This window comes from Carassius gibelio, chromosome A7 (assembly GCF_023724105.1).
Source record: "Carassius gibelio isolate Cgi1373 ecotype wild population from Czech Republic chromosome A7, carGib1.2-hapl.c, whole genome shotgun sequence".
NCBI classification, from domain to species: Eukaryota; Metazoa; Chordata; class Actinopteri; order Cypriniformes; family Cyprinidae; genus Carassius; species Carassius gibelio.
In genome coordinates this window covers 36,588,651-36,611,034 of record NC_068377.1, presented here as the reverse complement: position 1 = coordinate 36,611,034, position 22,384 = coordinate 36,588,651, and the positions used below count along the sequence as shown (strand labels likewise).

The window sequence follows — 22,384 nt, the reverse complement described above, 5'->3', positions numbered from 1 at the left end:
TCAGTTGAACAATCAGAGCGGTAGCAATGCAGGAGGAAACAGTACAGGTTTCTGGCTGCTGTGATGTGATGTGTGTGTGTGTGTGTGTGTGTTTGTGTGTGTGTGTGTGTGTGTGTGTGTGTGTGTGTGTCTCAGGAGTCCCAGCATGCCTCACGGCGGGGACGCCATCGGTCTGCAGGTGGATTACTGGCTGGCGTCTCTGGCGGAGAAGCGGCGCGAGGGCGAGAGGAAAGACGCCAGCAATAAGAACACCCTGAAGAGCGCCTTCTGGTCACTGCAGGTCAGCCGTCTGCCAGGAGGAGGAGCCAGCGAGCCACAGGCGCCGCTCAACACTATGGCCATGACCGTGGTCACCAAAGAGAAGAACAAGAAAGGTGAGCAGACCAACAGGAAGCCAAGAATCAGGCAAAGTGATATAGTGCACATTCAGAGCATCCAGAAGATCCAGACAAACTATTTCAGTGTAGTAGAAAGTGTTTAATGTACAGGGCAAGGCTTTGTATTCATCATACAGCACAGATAGGACATGGCTAATTAAATTGCAAGGCAAAAAATATGAAAATACAATTAGTTACACAAATACTGTACTGAGCATAATATAAATATGGTATATGTAATTTATCAAGCATTATCGAGCTAAGGGTAGGATAATAGAAAATATTTGAAAAACTAAATTACAAGAGAAGAAAATAAAACAACGACTATACAAATTAATTAGTACACACACACACACACACACACACACACATATATGTATATATATATATATATATATATATATATATATAAAATGTATGTGTGTGTGTGTGTGTATAAATTATATCATTTTTATTTTTCATTTAAATAATAAGTGACTTAAACTTCAAATATAAAAATAAAATGTTTATATGAACAAAAAATGCAATATTTTCGATATAATGATCACCATTTATTTGATCAAAAACAAGAAATATTATTACAATTTAAAATACCTGTTTTCTATTGTAATATGTGTTAAAATGTAATTTATTTCTGTGATGTGCAGCAGTATTTTCAGCATCATTCCTCCAGTCTTCAGTGTCACATTTGATGCTCAATAAATATTTCTGATTCATTTTTTTTTTCAGGATTCCTTGGTGAATAGAAAGTTCAAAAGAGCAGCTTTTATGGGAAATAGAAATCTTTTGAAACATTATAAATGTGTTTACTGTCACTTTCGATCAATTAAATGCATCCTTGCTGAATAAAAGCAGTAAATTACCTTAAAAAATATAATAAAAAAACATTATTGACCAAACTTTTGAACGGTCGAGCAAATCAAATAACCAATGCCAACACTTCATATACGAATATATTACAATATGAGTAATGTCTCTCTCGCTTTCTTTGTGCAGTTCCCACTATTTTCCTGGGGAAGAAGCCTAAAGAGCGGGAGATGGACTCCAAGAGTCAGGTGATCGAGGGCATCAGTCGGCTCATCTGCTCCGCCAAACAGCAGCAGACCATCCTGAAAGGTACCAGACCTTCTTTACAAAACCACTTTCTCATCAGCTCAAGCAGAAAACAACATGCCTCTTCCTCCTTTCTCAGTCTCCATTGACGGATGCGAGTGGAACGACGTGAAGTTCTTCCAGCTAGCCGCTCAGTGGCCGACTCACGTCAAGTACCTTCCAGTGGGACTGTTCGGCTACAGCAAACCGCCCTCCTAGGACGGCCCACTTTCTTAACCCCGCCTCTTCAACCAGCAGCCTACATCCCATCGCACACCGCTGAAGAACGCTGGCCAATCACAGCTGAGATGAGACCGTCTCTGGTGGGTGTGTAGGTGGAGTTGAAGACGTTCGATTCGGCGGCTTCGCTAGACTTTTATCAGCGCTAGTCACTTTTATTTATTAAAGGCCCCAGAGCCACACATGGGGGCCAAGCACAAAATTGAGAGACACCACCTGGTGATGACGATTTAACAGCATGCACCGCTTCAATCACACTGGACAACCCTAAATATATCCCTTGATGTACCTGACCTCTTCCATCATCAGCATCTATCAATACATGCAGTTTAAGTCTTGCTCAAATCTACCATGGTAACTGTACTTAACAGCTTTTGGAATCTTTCTGTTGCTTAGTAACTATGGAATTTTGGCAGAAACTGTGGTTGCCATGGTAGATGTTTGTAAACAGAGATTCAAACATGAAAAAAGCACCAATGAATATTCCAAAACTAGCAAAGTCCCTGCCTTTATTAAGGGGGTGGAGTTAAACGCCAGTTTTTACATTGGAGGCGGGGCTACAAGGTGCCCACTAGCCAACTGACGAGATTTCCTAAAAATCATCTTTTGCATAGTTTTATTCTTCCAGGCGACGAAATCTGAAACTGCGTTGTTGCATGTCTTAAACTACATCACCCATAATGCACTGGCAAAGTTAACATCCAGTCTACATATACAGAAGGTTATTTGGTTCACATTGGTTAATCTCTGTTAACTAGAATATACTAATTCAATTTAGTTTTAGATTTATTTTTAAACACTTTTATGTCAGTTATCATTTTTATTTTTTTAAGTGACCTTTTAGCTTAAACATGTAGCTCATCTACAGGTTTTATTTCTTTCCATAAAACAACACCAAAGATCTCTGGCCGATCAGAATGTAAACGTTACGGGACAGAACGAGTCAGTCATCTTTATAACCTGGGCAAAGGCAATGATTTCAAGGTGGAACAAGGCCTGACGTAGAGGCTGGGCGAGCGTGGAGGTGAAGATGACACCGAATATTCCAGCAGAATTAGGGAAGATGTAGTTTTAGAGCTTTTCTTTTTGTTTCTTGTGTGCATTTTTACAGCTGGAAGCTGGTTTGCAAGGGTTTCATCGGTTGTCAAATGCTATGCACTTAACTTGGCCTTCATTTCTTCACATCTTCGTCCAAAGCACAAGAAACGGATCAGCTCCTCGTACAGAACGCTCAATTAAAACATCATTCACAAACACTACCTTTACACACTGCGAAAATACCAGTTTCTTCATTTTTTTTTTGTCTTATTTTGTTTCTTTTGTTCAAAAATCTGAACATATTTAAATTAAGACACATTTACTTGAGAAGCAAAACGACTTAAAAAGTAAAGTCTTGGTTTCTGATCGGAAAAATGATGAAGATAATAAACTTTTTTTCTAGTTTAAAGCATGAAATTATTTTCAAGAAAACACAACTTGATATATTAAGTACTTTTGCGCTGTGAACAAAACATCAGAACTGATCTGAGATCAGTAAACATCCCTTTATTTTCTAGCTGGAGCGTGTTACATTACTGCTAATGGCAGCTTTCACAAGTAACGTGCTTTTATCTGTCTATAACTTCTGTGAGTGGTACAGTAGGTAATGCAACTAACAAAGCGTCACTAAAATGTGGTTTTAAAATAATAACAAACTTAAAAACTATCTATGAGCTGTTGTTGTGCCACAGTAAGAGTGAAGCCAGTGTGTGTAGTGTGTGTTGGTTCATGCGAGTGTGTGTTTGTGGTGTTAACTATACAATATTCACGGCACAAGATTCAGCGTGTTTCCACCCATTGCAGCTTGAAATGCTTGAAATGCTGATGAATTATTAATATACAGTGATTGTTACATAATTAATCTGTTGAACTCCTATTATCATTATTAATTCACTTTCAAACTGAAAGAGTGAATCTCACAAACATGTCATATTTCACCACAAAAATCAGAAGAAAAAAATATGAAAATATATGTTGCTTCAAGAAAACCCGCCCAAATTTAGGACTCTGCTTTGTGGCATTACTGGACTAATATTTATTACAGATTATATAAGTTTTAGTTGCATTAAGTCTATTATAGTTGCATTTGTTTGCAATTTAGTTAATTTTTGCATTACAGTCATTTTTAGTAAAATAATTGTATATAATTATTTTTTCTTTTGATTTTTGAGCTAATATATGACCTGGATGTGAGGCTCTTTCTTAAGTCATGTTTTCTGGAACGACAGCATCATTTTTTTTTCTGTGGTTAAAAGTATTAAGAACAACAGAGTATTAAAGTAACGATGGGTCAGTTAGGTTTGTATTTGTTCCTGCTTCTTACAGAGATGTTTATCAATAGTTTTGAAGTGTGTGTTTTTAGTGTGTGTTTGTGCATTAAATGCATCTCTCCTTTTTATGCCCATATTTGTAGATTTCTTTTTATTTTAGTTCATGTTGGTCATCAGTACCGCACTACTGGACAAATATCCTCACATGAATGATTTTCCTATGGCAGATATGTTCTTACTATGTTTTATGTAGTTGTTCAAATTGCATTTTATTAATATCTTTGTGATCGAAATATGAAGACACATACTGTGGCCGTCATAACAGCTGCAAGTAATACTTTGAGTATTTCAGTTTGTCCAGTGGGTTTTACAGCCTTGTCGAGGCTTTGGTCATTCCTCATTGGATCGATGAGCTTTGGTCATTCCTCTAGCATGGCCCCTAAAGCTTAGAGACCTTCTAGAAAAGCCCCCCGTAGATGTTGAGCCTATAAAGAGAAAAACCCACGCTGAACTACTTCAAATATCTGTGCTGTTGTTACACTTGCTGTCCGTGTTTTACGCATGCATGATGGCAAATACACAAACACTTGCAGAAACCTTCACACGAAGTGTTTTGAGTTACAATAAATAAATAAATGCAATGATTTCTGAGTCCAGGTTAAATTTTGATATGGATATGCATTGAATGGAAAAATGAGGGGCAAAAAGAGTGTCACTGCCAAAGAGTGTCAGCTGTTACATTTTTGTGTGTGTGTGTTTTTTTGTGCATGGAAAATGATTTTCAGTATTTATGGAGCAGTCTGGAATGGGAATGGGAAGTACCGCGTTTTCTGACTGATTCATTTCGATATTAAAGAGCGTTTCCAATCGTTTCACTTGAACATGGACGGTCTCTTTCTGCGTGTGTCGTGTGGAGTCTGGTCTATGTCCTCGTACCTCTGTATCTGCACCTGTGTTGAGTTGTCATGTGAAAGATCAACAACATGAAGAGGATTCCAGCATTCTGATTGGTCGACTAATTCTCGCAATGGCCAATCAGAATGCCGTTCGTCTGCTTCATATATTTCTTCTCAATGTAATCAGTTGGAGAGATAAAATGCCTGATATCCACAAGCTTCGGCTTCAAACCCAGAGTTAACCTTCTGTGTAAAGTAAATCACTGGTTCATATTTAGTCGTGGAAGATGGAGAAGCCGAGCTTGTGGATGGGATAAGTATTTTTGCACATGCATTTATTATCTTTTAGCAGTCTTCAGCTCTGCCTTTTTGCCTTTAGAGAAAAATGCTTGTACATATCCAAAGTGCTTGTAATATGAACTCATGTCCCTTTATTGTGTTCTTTTTTTTATTTGACATGTTTTTGTAGTACTGCTTTTTCATAATTGAGTTGTTAATCAATAGATGTGGTATGGACAGTGGAAGTGTTACTTGTATTCTTTTTTTTATTTAATAAACACCTGATTTGTAAATTCTCCTGTGTAGTTTGTAGATTTTTGGGAAAACAACAGTAAATATTATTTGTCTGTTGCATTGCTCTGCTAGAGATGTTTTAATGATTAAATATTTTCTTATAGATTAATAACTTTGTTCAGTTTAGCACAGAATTGTACATCTATATACTTGTGAAAACATCTCATAATTTATGCAAACACTACATAAATAAGGTAAAATGTTTAACTAATACATATTTCCATACTTCCCTGGTTGATTAAACACCATATATTAAAACAAATGTGTGTGTTTTAGAAGTATTTTACTAATTATTAAGGTTTTTTATTTTTTTATTAAAAATGCACTCTTTTGCATACTTTTCTATAGAAAAAGAAAACATAAAAACTGGTTCAAAATTATGTTAATTATTAAATTATTATTATTATTTTAAATTTATTTTTTACATACTAAAGGTTTTTAAAGAAGGGATTTTGGATATTATTTTTTTCTCTCTCCATAAATCTAAAAAAAGTACATTTTCAACATATTTTAGGAATAAAATGTGGTATAATATCATGTGAATGTTATATAAACAAACCCCTCAGTAAAAACCTACTCATACATGTGAACTGTATATTCTGTAATACTCAACTAATATCGCCATTCGGAAACGCGGCCCCTTCTCACGCACGCGCACTGCGCGTCCACGCCCGGTTGAGCGAGGGCGGGTGTAGTGATGTCAGCGCAGGGCTTTGGATTCTGGGAGGGGAGCACAACACACACATCAGCCATTTTCAGTTTGCTGTGGTCATCCTCTCTCACTCAAGCACAAAGATCCGCCGACCGTCGAGCTGAAAGGGACGAGAAGGATGGACGAAGCGAAAGCGGGACACCGTGAGCTCGCGCGTTTGGTCTGCTGAGCGCGTGGAAGACAAAAGCGCATCATCATCATCACGGCCGATGCTTCTCCGGTTCATCTGATTCACGGCTGATATCGTTTTACTGGAGCGAGTCTTGGCTTTCGGACGCCTCTGAATCATAACATCACGTTGTTTTCACGCTTGAGTTCAACTAGAGCCCGAAACAACCCCAAAAAAGCGGATTATTGAAGGTAACGTTACCTTTCTCAAACGGATGCAAAAATGAGCCACGCTTAGTGTTTGATATGCATCGATCATACAATAGGATGCTAAACTGCTGGCTGATTGAAAGGGGAAAGTTTAGCCTGATCTGCCAAAAACAAAAGTAAATATTTGGGTTTATTCAAATAGTCATGGCGTTATAATTTCTGAAAGCAAACCAGATTATGAATGGCTGATTTATGATGCATTTGTTGATTTTTGACGTCATCATCCAGTCATTGATGGTGCAGTGAATATTTCTGGGGTTATGAATCAAATATGCATGATTCATTCTCGGGTAGTGTTATATTGTTGTACAGAATGGGTGATATGAGGCAGTTTGCATCAGAAAACAAAAGTGTTTGAGTAGGTTTCACAAGCTTTAGCGGTTTCGCTTGTTTCCCACGGCCGTGTGCTCGGAGCAGGGCCTGTTTTCGCTCGGATGTGAGGATGCTGGTCGTCTGGAAGAGTTCATGTGTTGTGCTGGGGGTCACCTTGGTGCAGTTCTCCAGGTTTGACCTGATTTATCCAGGCAGCTGTCAGTCCTGGTGAAATCTGGACTCATCAGAGGAAGTGTTGTGAGCATCTGGACGCGGTTTGTGTTTGAGCAGGTGTGTTTATAAGCCGCACATCTCGTGTTTGATGCGGGACTCTCTCTCTCTCTCTCTCTGTGCTGGTGCTGCATTGCAGTCTATAGGCGTGATGACGGAAGACGGGCGCCTCGCTGGACGCAGGTGGAAATGCAGGTGCCCGGATGATGGAGGTTGTGTGTGAACTGTCATAATATCACACTGCAGTGTGACTCCTGTTACTGCTGGTTCTGTGCTGGCTCGTTATTAGCTGCGTTAGTGAGCCCAGATGTGCTCGGGTTGATTGGAGCTGAATCACACGGCTGGCATCACTTCAGATGTTTTCGGGCAGCAGGACTGTTTGTCAGCACTTGTACTCCGTGTTGCCAGATTGGCTGTTTTTGGGTGTGAGGTGAAGTGATGGATCATGATGCACTCTGGGGTCTAATGAAGTCATTAGGACTGAAGTCATCAGTCATTTTGCACCAGTTAGAGTTATATTAGTTTCACTGAGATGAGATTCTGATTTTATTTCCCCCCAAAATTATTTATTTAAGTTTAATTTTTAAATTTTAGTTAGTTTGGTGTATTTTTTTAATATATTTTATTATTAGTTTTATTATATTTTTATTTCCATTTTATTTATTTTTTTCATTTTATTAATTATTGTTTTAATGTCTATAGTTTATAAACCATATATTTTATAAATTATTTCGATTTTTGCTATTTTTTTGTTTGTTTGTCATTTTTACTAGTAGTTGTTTAAATATATTATTTCATTTTATAATTTTACAATTTTTATGTGTAGTAATATTTAATAATTTAAAAATATATTTATTGTTTTTAATTACATTTTTTATTTGTTTTATGGGTGTTTTTTTTACAATTTTGTTAGTTTTTGTATATGTCTGTATTGTTTAAATATAGTTAAATACAATTTAAAATAAATGAAAATGAGAAATGTGTCTGTCAATTTACGGAAATAAAATGTTGTTTTTATATATTTTATTCTGTTTCTTTTTTCAAATATATATATATATATATATATATATATATATATATATATATATATATATTATACTTGTCATATTTATTTTTTTATCGGTCTATAATGGTTTTATATTTTTTATAAATATATTTTTTATATTTCAGTTCTAGTTATTTTTAATACATTATGTTAAACTGAATGAAAATGAGGTGTTATCTCGGCAGCTTTTATTACATGTTATATCTCATTCTTCAGTGTTTGTTATAGTTTTAGTAAACCGGGGTCATGTTTCAGCTGGTTTCCTGTAAAAGCTGCAGGTGAGCTCAGATCTGTGTCTCATCTGTTTGTAATGATGATATTCGATCTGTTCTCAGTGAGTGCGGCGGGCGGGTGATGTCCGCCATGGTGTACCCACGAGAAGAGACGCTGGAGCGGCCCACGCAGGACGAGATCGTGCTGAACACTAAAGCGGTGATGCAGGGTTTGGAGACGCTGCGAGGGGAACACGCTCAGCTCCTCAACTCCGTCCTGGACTGTGCTCAGCCGCCGGCCGCGCAGGAGAAGTCCAGCCTGCTCCGAAAGAGTCTGGAGGACATCGAGCTGGGGCTCGGAGAGGCGCAGGTATCACCAATGCTAATAATGCTAACACTGCTACAAGTGATCAGACTTGATTTGTGCATCACTGTGGCAAACCCCATAGCAGAGCTTTACTGGAGGAAAGGGAAACTTCTAGAAAAGAATAAAAGGGCTCAAGAAAACAACTTAAATTAGTTAAATTTTGGACTTATTTGTAAGCTTGCCTGATTGGGAAAGTAGTTTTTCTGCTCGTCCTGCCACAGAAAAAAATTAATAAATGTAAATTATTTCAGAAAATTAAATGTATAATTTTTTTATAATGGTAATTGTATTTACATTTATAATGGATTTTTAAAAAATGTATACTTTAATAAATATATATATATATATATATATATATATATATATATATATATATATATATTTTATCTATATTTATTTATCTATATATTTATCTATCTATATATTTATCTATTTATCTATCTATCTATCTATCTATATATATATATATATATATATATATATATATATATTTTGACTATCTATCTATCTATCTATCTATCTATCTATATATATATATATATATATATATATATATATATATATATATATATATATATATATATATATATTATTTTTATTTATCTATATATTTATCTATCTATATATATATGTATATATATATTATATGTATATTTATATATATATTTTATATATGTTATAAATTTATATATGTTATACATTTTCCAAACATATTAATGCAGCTTTTTTTTAAATTAAATGTTTTGTATTTTTAAACAAAGAAAATTAGCAATAAGTATTTGCAATTAATAAGAAGTTAGATTTCCAATAATAAGTAATACAATTAAATTATTTAAAATAACATCAATGCAATTTTCAATACATTCTTACAGACTTAAATCAGTTACATGTCATGTTTTGTAAAAAAAAAAATATATATTATAACGAAAAATTTTAATAATTTATTATAAGTTATAATATTACATTTTTTTGCATACACCAATGTTCAAATATTTAGTCAGTCTGATTTTTTTTTTTTTTTTATCTAAATAAGTTTGTTCACCAAGGTTCCATTTATTTAATCAAGAATACAGTTACACTAAACAGTAATTTAGAGAAACATTTTCGCAATTTAAAATACATGTTTTCTATCTGAATATCTATTAAAATGTAATTTATTCCTGTGATCAAGTCTGAATTTTCAGCATCATTACTCCAGTCTTCAGTGTCACATGATTCTTGCTGCTCCAGGAACGTTTCTGATTATTATGAGTGTAGGAACGGTGAATGTTTTTGGGGAAGCAGTGCTGCATCTGATGTCTCAGGACTCTCTGATGAATAGAAGGCTCTGAAGAGTGCAGTAGTCTTTCCTCAGTGTCTGATGTGTCGTCTGCTCTCAGGTGATCATCGCTCTATCCGGTCACCTGAGCGCCGTGGAGTCGGAGAAGCAGAAGCTGCGTGCTCAGGTGCGTCGTCTCTGTCAGGAGAACCAGTGGCTGCGGGACGAGCTGGCCAGCACACAACACAAGCTGCAGAAGAGCGAGCAGAGCGTGGCCCAGCTGGAGGAGGAGAAGAAGCACCTGGAGTTCATGAACCAGATCCGGAAGCTGGACGAGGACGCCTCGCCCTCCGAGGAGAAGACGGGAGAGAAGGAGAAGGACAGTCTGGACGACCTGTTCCCAAACGATGACGAGCAGGGCCCAGGTGAGAGAGAGACATGCCCTTAATAGATGAAACCTGACGAGTGAAATCAAACCATTATTGAACATCTGTGACCTTGTCATAAGGGTCAGGTTTGTGAAACTGAGATTTACACGTCATCTGAAAGCTGAAGAAATAAGCTTTCCATTGAGGTGTGGTTTGTTAGGACGAAAATCAGAAATCTGAGGGTGAAAAAAAATCTAAATATTGAGAAAAACGTCTTTAAAGTTGTTCAAATGAAGCTCTTAGCAATGCATATTACTAATCCAAAATTAAGGTTTGATATATTTATGTTAGGAAATTTACAAAATATCTTCATGGAACATGAACTTTATTTAATATCCTAATGGTTTTTGGTATTAAAGAAAAATCCATAATTTTGACCAATGTTATGTATTTTTGGCTCTTGCTACAAATATACCCCAGAGACTCAAGACTGCTTTTGTGGTCCGAAAAAAAACAAAAAGTGCATTTTATTGTTGAGTATCCTTTTTAATATGTATGGCTTGTATAGTATAATATAGGAACAATATGTAAAAAAAAAAAAAAAACATTACTTTTATTCAGAGACCCAAACTGAGCAAAAATATGTAATTTGTTGCAGATGCTGATATTTATATGGACCAAATAATAATAGATTCAGATCCTTGTAATGTATATCAATGAGACCTCTATAACAGTAGACCAGATACTGACATAATATCTCCCATTTCTATATTTTATTTAGATGATATTAAATGCTTAGTTTTATTATCCAAGCTCTGTCATTTCAAAACACCTAAATCAAGCAATGCTGTTTGAGCGATGAACACACATCCTTCCTCAAAAGCCTGATTTGAGATTTAATCATTTTAACATGATTTTGAGACAAACTTGTATTTTTACTTTTTTAAACAAATCAGTTTAGAAACTTTAAGAAAATTAAAACATGATTATTTCATCAAGCAAAACCATTTATAATATGCATTCATGTTAAAAATGTTTATTCTATATACATGTACAGTATTATATTTCTACACACACACACACACACACACATATATATATATATATATATATATATATATATATATATATATATATATTATATGATTTAGAAATATATAGTAAACAACTCTGATTTTAATGCATATCATTAAGTTTGGTCTTTGCCATATTGTTACTGGAAATAATGTCTGGATAATCTGGAAAATTATGCTTCATTCCATTAAATGTTGAAATATTACTAGCAAAATATTTATTCTTGGGTTAGCTTTATAAAGATTTGACCGCACATGTGAATTCTGACAGCATTTGGACAGTGAGACTAAAAGGCTTTTAGTTGCTGAAAACTAAGTCTGACAGAAGGTGTGGAGTATCTTGTGTTCAGTGTAGTTCAGAGTCTGTAGAAGCGCATGTGTCAGGCTCTCTGGGGTTAATCTGTGACCTTTGACCCCGGCTCCAGCTCAGCCCAGCGGTGAAGCGGCGGCGCAGCAGGGGGGCTACGAGATCCCGGCCCGTCTGAGGACGCTTCATAACCTGGTGATCCAGTACGCGTCTCAGGGCCGCTACGAGGTGGCCGTGCCGCTCTGCAAACAGGCTCTGGAGGACCTGGAGAAGACCTCGGGACACGTCCACCCAGACGTGGCCACCATGCTCAACATCCTCGCCCTGGTCTACAGGTCAGAGGTCACCGCAGCCTAGTGAAGCACCCAGATTACACTGTCACTGAAACCAAAGTACACAGGACACAAACTTATTTTGATGGGATTTAATCATTTGACAGCACTAATATGTAAAATAATAATGTCAAATATTTTTTTTAATGATGTTTTAATTTGTTATAGTAATATAAACAATTAAATGATGGATCATATTTGATACTCATGTTTTAACATGATCTTGAAATAGAAATCTACATGTCATTTTTGTGTATAATTAAAATAAATAAAAAAATTATTTTGAAAAAATCGTGTTAAGTGTATATTTATGTTTAAATAAATCAGTTTTAATTGCACAAGGCATTTTTCATATAAACTTTTTTTAATGATATTTTGAGATTAAATATATTTACATTTATAAAAAATAGAGAAATCTCATAGTAGAAAATGCCATTTTATTTCTAATATAAGACTATTTTGTTGGACAAGTTGACATAATTTAAAAGCTGAGACCGTTTCGTATCAAAGCATTAAGTTTATTGTGATTTACTGGTTGCATCAGCTGAAAACAGCATAGCCTGAAAAGTCTTCATCTAAATGGAAATCAACAAACCGAGCGTCTGTGCAGCTGACACGTTCACTTGTTGTAGTTGTTTGTATGAAACAGTCCAGTCCCACCATTAACCCCCGTGTCTCCGTCTGCTGCGTGTGGCTCCAGGGATCAGAACAAGTATAAAGAGGCGGCTCACCTGCTGAACGATGCTCTGGCCATCAGAGAGAAGACTCTGGGGAGAGACCACCCCGCTGTGGCCGCGACCCTCAACAACCTGGCCGTGCTGTACGGCAAGCGCGGGAAACACAAGGAGGCCGAGCCGCTGTGCAAGAGAGCGCTGGAGATCCGTGAGAAGGTGGAGAACACATGATGAAGAGCCCCTTTACTACGACTGATATCTGTCACTTCAGAAAGACAGACGTTTCGTTCCTGAATGATTCAGACGTTCGAACGAATCAATTGAATGAATGATTCGGTGATAAAATCAGTGACTTGCCGCCACCTGCTGGTGGATTTAGTTTCATTTCTAGCGTACAATGTCAGTTATTTAAATCATTTAATATTTTTGCATTCACGATTATATATTAAAAACATTAATATCCACTCATGTCACCTCTGCGCTTCAATAAACGTCTGGAAATGTACCTACAAGCCACTTTAGTGTTCTTCTGTGCCACTTCTGTAGTGTATATTTATTTATTAATACTAATTTCATATGATTGGTAACTTTTTTTTTATTACTTTTTATGTGGTTTTAAATATACATATTAAAAATCTTATAAACATACTTTTTTTTTTATTTGACATATGAAATTGATGCCATTACAAAGGTAAAAAAGAAACTACTGTCACTTTAAGGAGTTATATTTCACCTCCTATTAGGAGGACTCATTTTTTATTAGAAATTATTGATCAGAAGGTGCTCCTAAAATGTTTAATTAGGAGGACAAGTGCTCCTGGCTGAAATTATAGATAAAAATGAAACTAAATCCACCAGCAGGTGGCGAAAAGTCACTGAGTGTATCACTGAATCATTCATTCAGTTGATTCGTTCAAACGGCTGAATCATTCAGGAACGAAGCATCTGTCTTTATGAATCTTAGTAAAGGAACACTTTAATCCCTGAGTGTAGCCAGTGTTGTTAACTGTGTGTGTGTGTGTGTGTGTGTGTGTGTGTGTGTGTGTGTGTGTGTGTGTGTGTGTGTGTGTGTGTGTGTGTGTTCGCAGGTTCTGGGTAAGTTCCACCCTGACGTGGCGAAGCAGCTCAATAATCTGGCTCTGCTGTGTCAGAATCAGGGCAAGTATGAGGAGGTGGAGTATTATTACCGCAGGGCACTGGAGATCTACGAGAACAAACTAGGCACCGATGACCCCAACGTGGCCAAGACCAAAAACAACCTGGTGAGGACAGATCACATAAGTTTGAACCCTTGACACCGTCACCTAATTTGGTGTTTAAACATAGAAGAACTGCTTGTAAGTCTCTCATTGTGAAATATTATCACCAAACTTGTTTTCTTTCAGTTAGCACAGGTTGTGTGTTCGTTTTTGGATCTGATCGGTCGTAGGCCTCACTGATTTTTGGCAGTATTCTCAAAAACTGAGGCGCATTAACCCAGAAATACAAAACCTGTGCTAATTAAGAGAAAGAAAGTTGATTAAAATGATTTTTTGCAGTCATTCTTATCACAGGTGTAATAAGCTGGAAGGGGAAAAATCTAAAAAAGCACACAATTATTTTTTGGGCAGTTTTTAAACCCTCTGCGAGAAAAGTCGGTAGTTTTTAGTCCCAGTTTGTTCACATTAATCAGCATTTTTAGGAGAAAATGAACATCTCCTGGTCAAAATGACCGAAACACAACATAGCGGTTAAAGGGGTCATGCATTACTTTTATTATTATTATTATTATTATTATTATTATTATTATTATTATTACATTTATTCATTTAGCTGACGCTTTTATCCAAAGCGACTTACAATTGCTATATATTGCAGAGGTCACACGTCTCTGGAGCAACTAGGGGTTAAGTGTCTTGCTCAGGGACACATTGGTGTCTCACAGTGGATTCAAACCCGGGTCTCTCACACCAAAGTCATGAGACTTATCCACTGCGCCAACACCACCACAATAATATTATTATTGTTTTGAAATGTTTTCTGAGGTGCCCTTCTTGTAATATTAGTAGGATTTTTACATCAAAAACAATCCTAACTTAAAAATTTAAGCAGTTTTCTACCCTGTTTATTTCTGAATTTATATTAACTGTTATATTCATATATATATAGATATATTTATGTACTTAAATGAAATATTTCAACAGTTCAGTATACAAGCAGTGAATAAAATGTATCTAATCCTGTTTTTTATGCACCAATTTGTGCTTCCTGCTTGTTTATTTTTTTATTTTTTTTATCTGAGGTTTTCATTATTTATTTATTTGACGAATTGTGTTTTTCCTCATTTCATTATTATATACAAGCGTGTTCATTTTCCACCTTGAGTTTAGTCCTCTGACTTAAACAATCGTAGCCTAAAGGGGCGTGTCTCTTTGTAAACACCCACTGCTGTGATTGGCCGGCAGCTCTGCATATGTAATGAGTATTAAATGTGGAACTGCCAATCATAAAGTGTTGATTATAGCATTGTTTTTAGATTTACATCGCATCAAAGGTTGTGATCTTTTGAGCTCGTGAATGCAGTGATCCTGATTATTGCAGTGTGATTTCTGCATACTTTAATCAAAACTAACACCGTCAAACAGGAAAGATTTAACGAGCATCTAATTTATCACGTCCTGATGTCTCCTGTTCTCATGCTTATCTGTGAAAGTAGGTATATTCACATATTCATATTTTGTTTCCTCCGCAGGCGACGTGTTACCTGAAACAGGGCAAATTCAAAGACGCAGAGACGCTTTACAAGGAGATCCTGACCCGTGCGCACGAGAAAGAGTTTGGATCTGTCAACAGTATGCATTCATCATTACACATTATTACACATGCAGGGACATCATATGTTCATATTTGTTTTATGTGAGTTTCATAAACCTTTTTATGTTAATGGAAATGGACACATTTGTTTTTATCTTCATGAGTTTCTGTCAGGATGGCATCAGAGTGAGGTTCTGTTTAATCTGTTATGACATCACAGGCTTTTAGCCAATCAGAAGCTTGCAGGTTTACACTCAAACATCCACCTGCTCTTCCTGAGAGCACAGCAAGCTCATTAAACTAGCTCTCAGTATCTGATGCCATGCAGGGAAAGCTGCTAGATTAAAAAAACAAAAAAAAAAAGCGGTTGTAATATTGAATTAATCACAAAGAAAAAAATAACAATTTATTTTAATGAGAATAATTTTTCTCCCACAGATGATAACAAACCAATCTGGATGCATGCAGAGGAAAGAGAAGAGAGCAAGGTATTATAGGCTTTATATTATATATATTTAATATTATTTATACTTTATATGTATATACAGTCTTGTTCAAAATAATAGCAGTACAATGTGACTAACCAGAATAATCAAGGTTTTTCGTATATTTTTTTATTGCTACGTGGCAAACAAGTTACCAGTAGGTTCAGTAGATTGTCAGAAAACAAATGAGACCCAGCATTCATGATATGCACGCTCTTAAGGCTGTGCAATTGGGCAATTAGTTGAATTAGTTGAAAGGGGTGTGTTCAAAAAAATAGCAGTGTGGCATTCAATCACTGAGGTCATCAATTTTGTGAAGAAACAGGTGTGAATCAGGTGGCCCCTTGGACCCAAAAATTGTTCTTTTTGGGTCCAAGGGCCACAGGCAGTTTGTGAGACGACCCCCAAACTCTGAATTCAAGCCACAGTACACAGTGAAGACAGTGAAGCATGGAGGTGCAAGCATCATGATATGGGCATGTTTCTCCTACTATGGTGTTGGGCCTATTTATCGCATACCAGGGATCATGGATCAGTTTGCATATGTTAAAATACTTGAAGAGGTCATGTTGCCCTATGCTGAAGAGGACATGCCCTTGAAATGGTTGTTTCAACAAGACAATGACCCAAAACACACTAGTAAACGGGCAAAGTCTTGGTTCCAAACCAACAAAATTAATGTTATGGAGTGGCCAGCCCAATCTCCAGACCTTAATCCAATTGAGAACTTGTGGGGTGATATCAAAAATGCTGTTTCTGAAGCAAATCCAAGAAATGTGAATGAATTGTGGAATGTTGTTAAAGAATCATGGAGTGGAATAACAGCTGAGAGGTGCCACAAGTTGGTTGACTCCATGCCACACAGATGTCAAGCAGTTTTAAAAAACTGTGGTCGTACAACTAAATATTAGTTTAGTGATTCACAGGATTGCTAAATCCCAGAAAAAAAAAAATGTTTGTACAAAATAGTTTTGAGTTTGTACAGTCAAAGGTAGACACTGCTATTTTTTTGAACACACCCCTTTCAACTAATTGTCCAATTGCACAGCCTTAAGAGCGTGCATATCATGAATGCTGGGTCTTGTTTGTTTTCTGACAATCTACTGAACCTACTGGTAACTTGTTTGCCACGTAGCAATAAAAAATATACTAAAAACCTTGATTATTCTGGTTAGTCACATTGTACTGCTATTATTTTGAACAATACTGTATATGTGTGTGTGTGTGTATATATATTATATAAATTTAAAATTAATTTTTATTTATTTATTTATTTGTATATATGTATTTGTATAAAAATATTTATTTAAATGTAAAAAAAAAATGAAAACTGGTAAAAAAAAAATTATATTATAATTTTATATAAATATATATAAATTATAATATAATTTTTTTTTTATTATTATTTTTTTTTTAACCAGTTTTCATATTTCCAATGCTCTCATTTCATTATTTAATCTATGTTTAAGTTGTGAGTTCAGTTTGTCTGATGGATATTTCCAGGGTAAGAGGAAGGACTCGGGTCCGTACAGCGAGTACGGCAGCTGGCACAAAGCCTGTAAAGTGGACAGGTGAGTGTGCAGCAGTGCCTCCGAGGATTGTGGGTATCAGCGTGTGCAGGAGTCAGTGTTTGGGAGTGACTCTCGTTCTGTTTCTGTCCTGTAGTCCCACTGTTAACACCACGCTGAAGAGTCTGGGTGCTCTGTACCGCCGGCAGGGCAAGCTGGAGGCCGCCGAGACGCTGGAGGAGTGTGTGACCAAAAACCGCAAGCAGGTACAGCAGGCATCTGATGCTCGACCTATAAACTCGAGGTCCACTTCCTGTGCAGATGACTCATACAGGAAGACTGCCATGTTATTAATGTTATTTTAATCGCCTGAGAACTCTAGAAATAGCACCAAACCTTGGCTCGTTGTGTCTGTCAGGGCATCGATGCCATCAATCAGAGTAAGGTGGTGGAGCTGCTGAAGGACGGAGGCTGTGCTGGAGGAGACAGACGTCAGAGTCGGGACGGTGTGAACGGCCCCCGAGGAGACGTCGAAGGAGACGAAGCCGAGTGGAGCGGGGTCAGTGGAGCCCTCGTCTTTATTTAGATGTAGTTTGAGTTTAGAATTATTCAAATGAAGTCTCTTTTTCACATCATAGCTGCGTTTTTTCAATCAAAAATACAGTAAAAATTTGATATTGTGAAATATGATTACAATTTAAAAAATACGGGCCCAGATATGCTGAATAAAAGTATTACTTTTAATCTTTTTGTAAACTAACCCCAAACATTAGAATGGTATTTTATCACAAAAATATGAAGCAGCACACTATCAGTGTAATATTAACATTGATAATAATCAGAAATGTTTCTTGAGCAGCAAATCATCATATTAGAATGATTTCTGAAGATCATGTGACACTGGAGTAATGATACTGAAAAATCAGCTTTGATCACAGAAATAAATTACATTTTAATAGACATTCACACAGGGGAACAGTTGTTTTAAATGTAAAAATATTTTGCTATTTTTTACACTATTTTTGATCAAATAAATGCAGCCTTTGACATAAAGAAAAGTTTTTTTTATATTTATTTGTATTTTTGTGTATTATTAATGTACGTTTTGACTGGTAGTGTGTGTGTGTGTATAAATCTTGAGGTTGATCATATATTGTGAGCACAGGATGGTAACGGCGGGCTGCGCAGGAGCGGCTCGTTCGGGAAGATTCGGGAAGCGCTGCGGCGCAGCAGTGAGATGCTGGTGAAGAAGCTGCAGGGCAGCGGCCCTCAGGAGCCACGCAACCCCGGGTGAGACTCAACCCTCTGTCTTCTCCCCAAAACACACTAACTGGTTAGAGATCAGCCTTTAACTGGTGTTTGTGTTTGCTTCAAAAGGATGAAGAGGGCAAGCTCCTTAAACTTCCTCAACAAGAGCGCAGAAGAAACCTCACAGGTGTGTATAGTAATATAATGTGTCTTGAGCAGCAAATCAGCATATTAGAATGATTTCTGAAGATCATGTGACTCTGAAGACTGGAGGAACGATGCTGAAAATACAGCTTTGCATCACAGGAATAAATTACATTTTACAAGATATTCACACAGAAAGCTTTTTTTTTTAAATAGTAAAAATATTTCAAAATTTTTACTGTATTTTTGGTCAAATATATTTACTTTAAAATAATGAGAATTAGAATAACCAGTACAAATCACAGTAAGATTAAGATTTTTTGAATTGAATTTGAAGTGAATTTTAACATGAGTCTAAAAATGATGTACATTTCCACGGTGTAATGTTGCATGATAAAAATGTTCATGTGTCTTCAGGAATCTAACAGCGGTCTGTCCGAATCCAGAGGACTGAGCGCTAGTAATGTGGACCTGACCAGACGCAGCTCTCTGATCAGCTAAAAGAAAAAGACGTCAGGACGTGGACAAGGAGCCGAACGCAGAGGCTGTTTGCTACCTACTTGAATCGAAAATCTCATCAAAACGCTTTCTAAAGAAAATGATCTTGAAAGCAAAAACATGTCTTTTAGTTTCACATCGCTTGCAAAATCTGGGCTTTGTCTCTCTGCTTTGCCATTAGCGAGATCAAACGCAATGTAGCACGCTATCGCCAACACCACATACTCCGTGCTAAAATCACATCATAGCATGGCGTCAAAATCACGTAGTTTAGCACACAACGACCAAGTTAACAAAGCATATGTTTGCCGTTTAGAAAACTGAAAGTCCATATATTGTAGATGCACAGATGCTGTGAATGCTAACAACGAACTCGCGAAAATGGTGCGAAAAACTCCTGCGAATACATTTTATGAGTGTAGAAGATGAGTTGAAATTCAAGAGCACTGACTGGTACGACCTCACTTTTAACTTCTGAGTTTGATGTATATACTGATTTAAGTTATTTAAGGTCTTTTTGTTTCGTAAAAGTTAGCGCACAAGGATTTCGTTTACACTGTAGCTGGATGTCTGTCCTGGAGCGACTGGAAATCGTGTTGAACGATACAATGAAGGATTCTGCTGTACGATTTAAAGCGGATTTGAGCTAGAGGTCTTATTTATTAACGAATCTATATTCATAATTCGAACGCTTGGTCATTTTATCCGATTGCAAGTCGAACTCCAGCTCAAACTCCAAAGAGTTGCTGGAAAAGGCCTAACGTATGTAACTGGAGATTTCCAACAGTTTAAAATGTGAAGTGTTTTTAATTTTATATGATTTTCTAGCCACTTGAAAACCAAAATGTGGCTAAAACTCTTTTTATTATCTCTTCGTTGATGAATTATGAATCCTAATGAACAGTAAAAGTGTACTTGTATGTGAATGTTTGCTACTTTCTGTGATTCTGTTACCCTTTTTCACTAATTAAGGATGTGTGTGTTTGATTTTTTGGGGTTTATTTGGATGATTTTCCTTGTGTTCATCAGAGGCGAGTGATCTCTGAATGCACAGTCGATACTAGATTTGGGAACCAGCCATACAAATGGGAGAATCTCATAAATAAGTCATATTTCACTTCAAATCATATGCAATTATGCATTTTCCATAGAGACAATTGGACCATAAATTTCTTTTCTTTGCATCGCCACACTAAAGCACGTTTTTTCCAATTTCAAATTACCATACATAAAACGCTATGGAGAGAATTGGGTATGCCTATATATATATATATATATATATACACACACACACACACCCTTATCTATAGCTTTACATTAAAAACCCCAAATGCATCATTGGAGTATAATTTATTTGACATTATGCATTAATTTTGTTTGCTACAGCAATACTTCATTGAGATTTTAGTGGTTGAATGAGCTTATTTGTCATCAGTGTCCTTTAAATGTTCTTGATTTTCCTTGAAAATATTCTTAGTTGAATCCAGTTTTATCGTTTTGTTTTGGTTCGGTTTTTGCGGTGAAATATGACAAGCTTGTTCTTGGCAGTTTTTGTGAGATTTCTCTCGAATGGAATATAATGCAAAAAGTACGTTTCGTTAAGTTGAACAAAAGGAAGGGTTCTAGAAAGTGCTCGAGTGATGTTAAAGTGATGAAAATTATGAAGTTGGAGCAAGGAATTGACACGATAGATATGAATGTCACTATTGATTGTAAAATACAGATTCTTTTTTTTTTTTCTTACTCACGACCACAAAAACACCCACTTGTGTAAGTTATCCTCCTCATGCTTCGAACACAGATAGGTGTGTGGTTTATTAATGCTGTGTTTACACCACTCATGAATGTGTTGTTTGTCAGGATTTCCTCTGATTTGTGATGCCTTCCTCTCGCCACATTAGATTGTGCTGCAGTTCCACCGGCTGATCTCAGAACAGCGCCCCCTGTCATCCTCATGAATCACAGTGTTGTTAGAAGGAGCCCAGATCAGCGTCGAGCAACTCTGTAGTGTTCCTCCTCAGATGTGCTTCAGCCTCATGTGTGCTTTAATAAACGCTTCAGAATAAACTCTGCTTTTCAAACCAAACACATGTTTGCGTGTGTCTTTATTATGTGGCCTTGACAGTCAAAGAGAATCTCTTTCGTTCTATCTATCTATCTGTTGGTCTGTCTGTCTATCCATGTATCTATCTATCTATCCAACCATTTCTTGTTCTGTCTGTCCATCTATCTATCTATTCTATCCATCCATCATTGTCTATCCGTCTGTCTGTCTATCATTGCAAATCCATGTATCTATCTATCTATCTATCTGTCGGTAGGTCTATCCATCTATCTATCTGTTGGTCTATCTATCTATCTGTCGGTAGGTCTATCTATCCATCTATCTATCTGTTGGTTGGTCTATCCATCTTTCTATCTATCTGTTGGTTGGTCTATCCATCTATCCATCTATCTATCTGTTGGTTGGTCTATCCATCTATCCATCTATCTATCTGTTGGTTGGTCTATCCATCTATCTATCTATCTGTCTGTTGGTTGGTCTATCCATCTATCTATCTGTTGGTTGGTCTATCTATCTATCTATTGGTTGGTCTATCCATCTATCTATCTATCTGTTGGTTGGTCTATCCATCTATCTATCTATCTGTTGGTTGGTCTATCCATCTATCTATCTGTTGGTTGGTCTATCTATCTATATGTTGGTAGGTCTATCTATCCATCTATCTATCTATCTGTTGGTTGGTCTATCCATCTATCTATCTGTTGGTTGGTCTATCTATCCATCTATCTATCTATCTATCTATCTATCTATTGGTTGGTCTATCTATCCATCTGTTGGTCGGTCTATCTATCTGTTGGTTGGTCTATCCATCTATCTATCTATCTATCTATCTGTTGGTTGGTCTATCCATCTATCTATCTGTTGGTTGGTCTATCTATCCATCTGTT

At 36.5% G+C, this 22,384-nt stretch overlaps 3 protein-coding genes across 5 annotated transcripts in view; 2 read left to right on the top strand and 1 right to left on the bottom strand.

The window, feature by feature from the left end:
* The window catches only part of LOC128017412 (phosphofurin acidic cluster sorting protein 1), a 47,520-nt gene extending 42,031 nt beyond the window's left edge, over window positions 1–5,489 (top strand). Inside the window, exons 22-24 of the mRNA XM_052602790.1 lie at window positions 136–374; window positions 1,374–1,493; window positions 1,570–5,489. Of these exons, the coding sequence (XP_052458750.1) occupies window positions 136–374; window positions 1,374–1,493; window positions 1,570–1,688 (478 nt within the window). The 3' untranslated portion in view covers window positions 1,689–5,489. The remainder of the gene's footprint in view (window positions 1–135; window positions 375–1,373; window positions 1,494–1,569) is intronic.
* LOC128017418 (calpain-1 catalytic subunit) overlaps window positions 1–22,384 on the bottom strand; it is a 213,335-nt gene that overhangs the window by 71,308 nt on the left and 119,643 nt on the right. The window lies entirely within an intron of this gene.
* On the top strand, window positions 6,188–21,518 carry LOC128017419 (kinesin light chain 2). Its single transcript, XM_052602811.1, has 14 exons — window positions 6,188–6,559; window positions 8,501–8,747; window positions 10,124–10,427; window positions 11,869–12,085; window positions 12,783–12,972; window positions 13,845–14,018; window positions 15,488–15,587; window positions 15,988–16,037; window positions 17,538–17,605; window positions 17,700–17,808; window positions 17,961–18,101; window positions 18,708–18,832; window positions 18,920–18,977; window positions 19,352–21,518. Exons 2-14 carry the CDS (start codon window positions 8,520–8,522, stop codon window positions 19,433–19,435), a joined length of 1,848 nt encoding a protein of 615 aa, XP_052458771.1. The 5' UTR covers window positions 6,188–6,559; window positions 8,501–8,519; the 3' UTR covers window positions 19,436–21,518.

Bases quoted from the DNA above. Each gene is read 5' to 3' on its own strand.
- LOC128017419 (XM_052602811.1), top strand. From the start codon at position 8,520: ATGTCCGCCATGGTGTACCCACGAGAAGAGACGCTGGAGCGGCCCACG. The intron at 15,588-15,987 runs GTATGCATTCAT...TTTCTCCCACAG, and splicing joins AGAGTTTGGATCTGTCAACA to ATGATAACAAACCAATCTGG. The intron at 18,978-19,351 runs GTGTGTATAGTA...ATGTGTCTTCAG, and splicing joins GCGCAGAAGAAACCTCACAG to GAATCTAACAGCGGTCTGTC.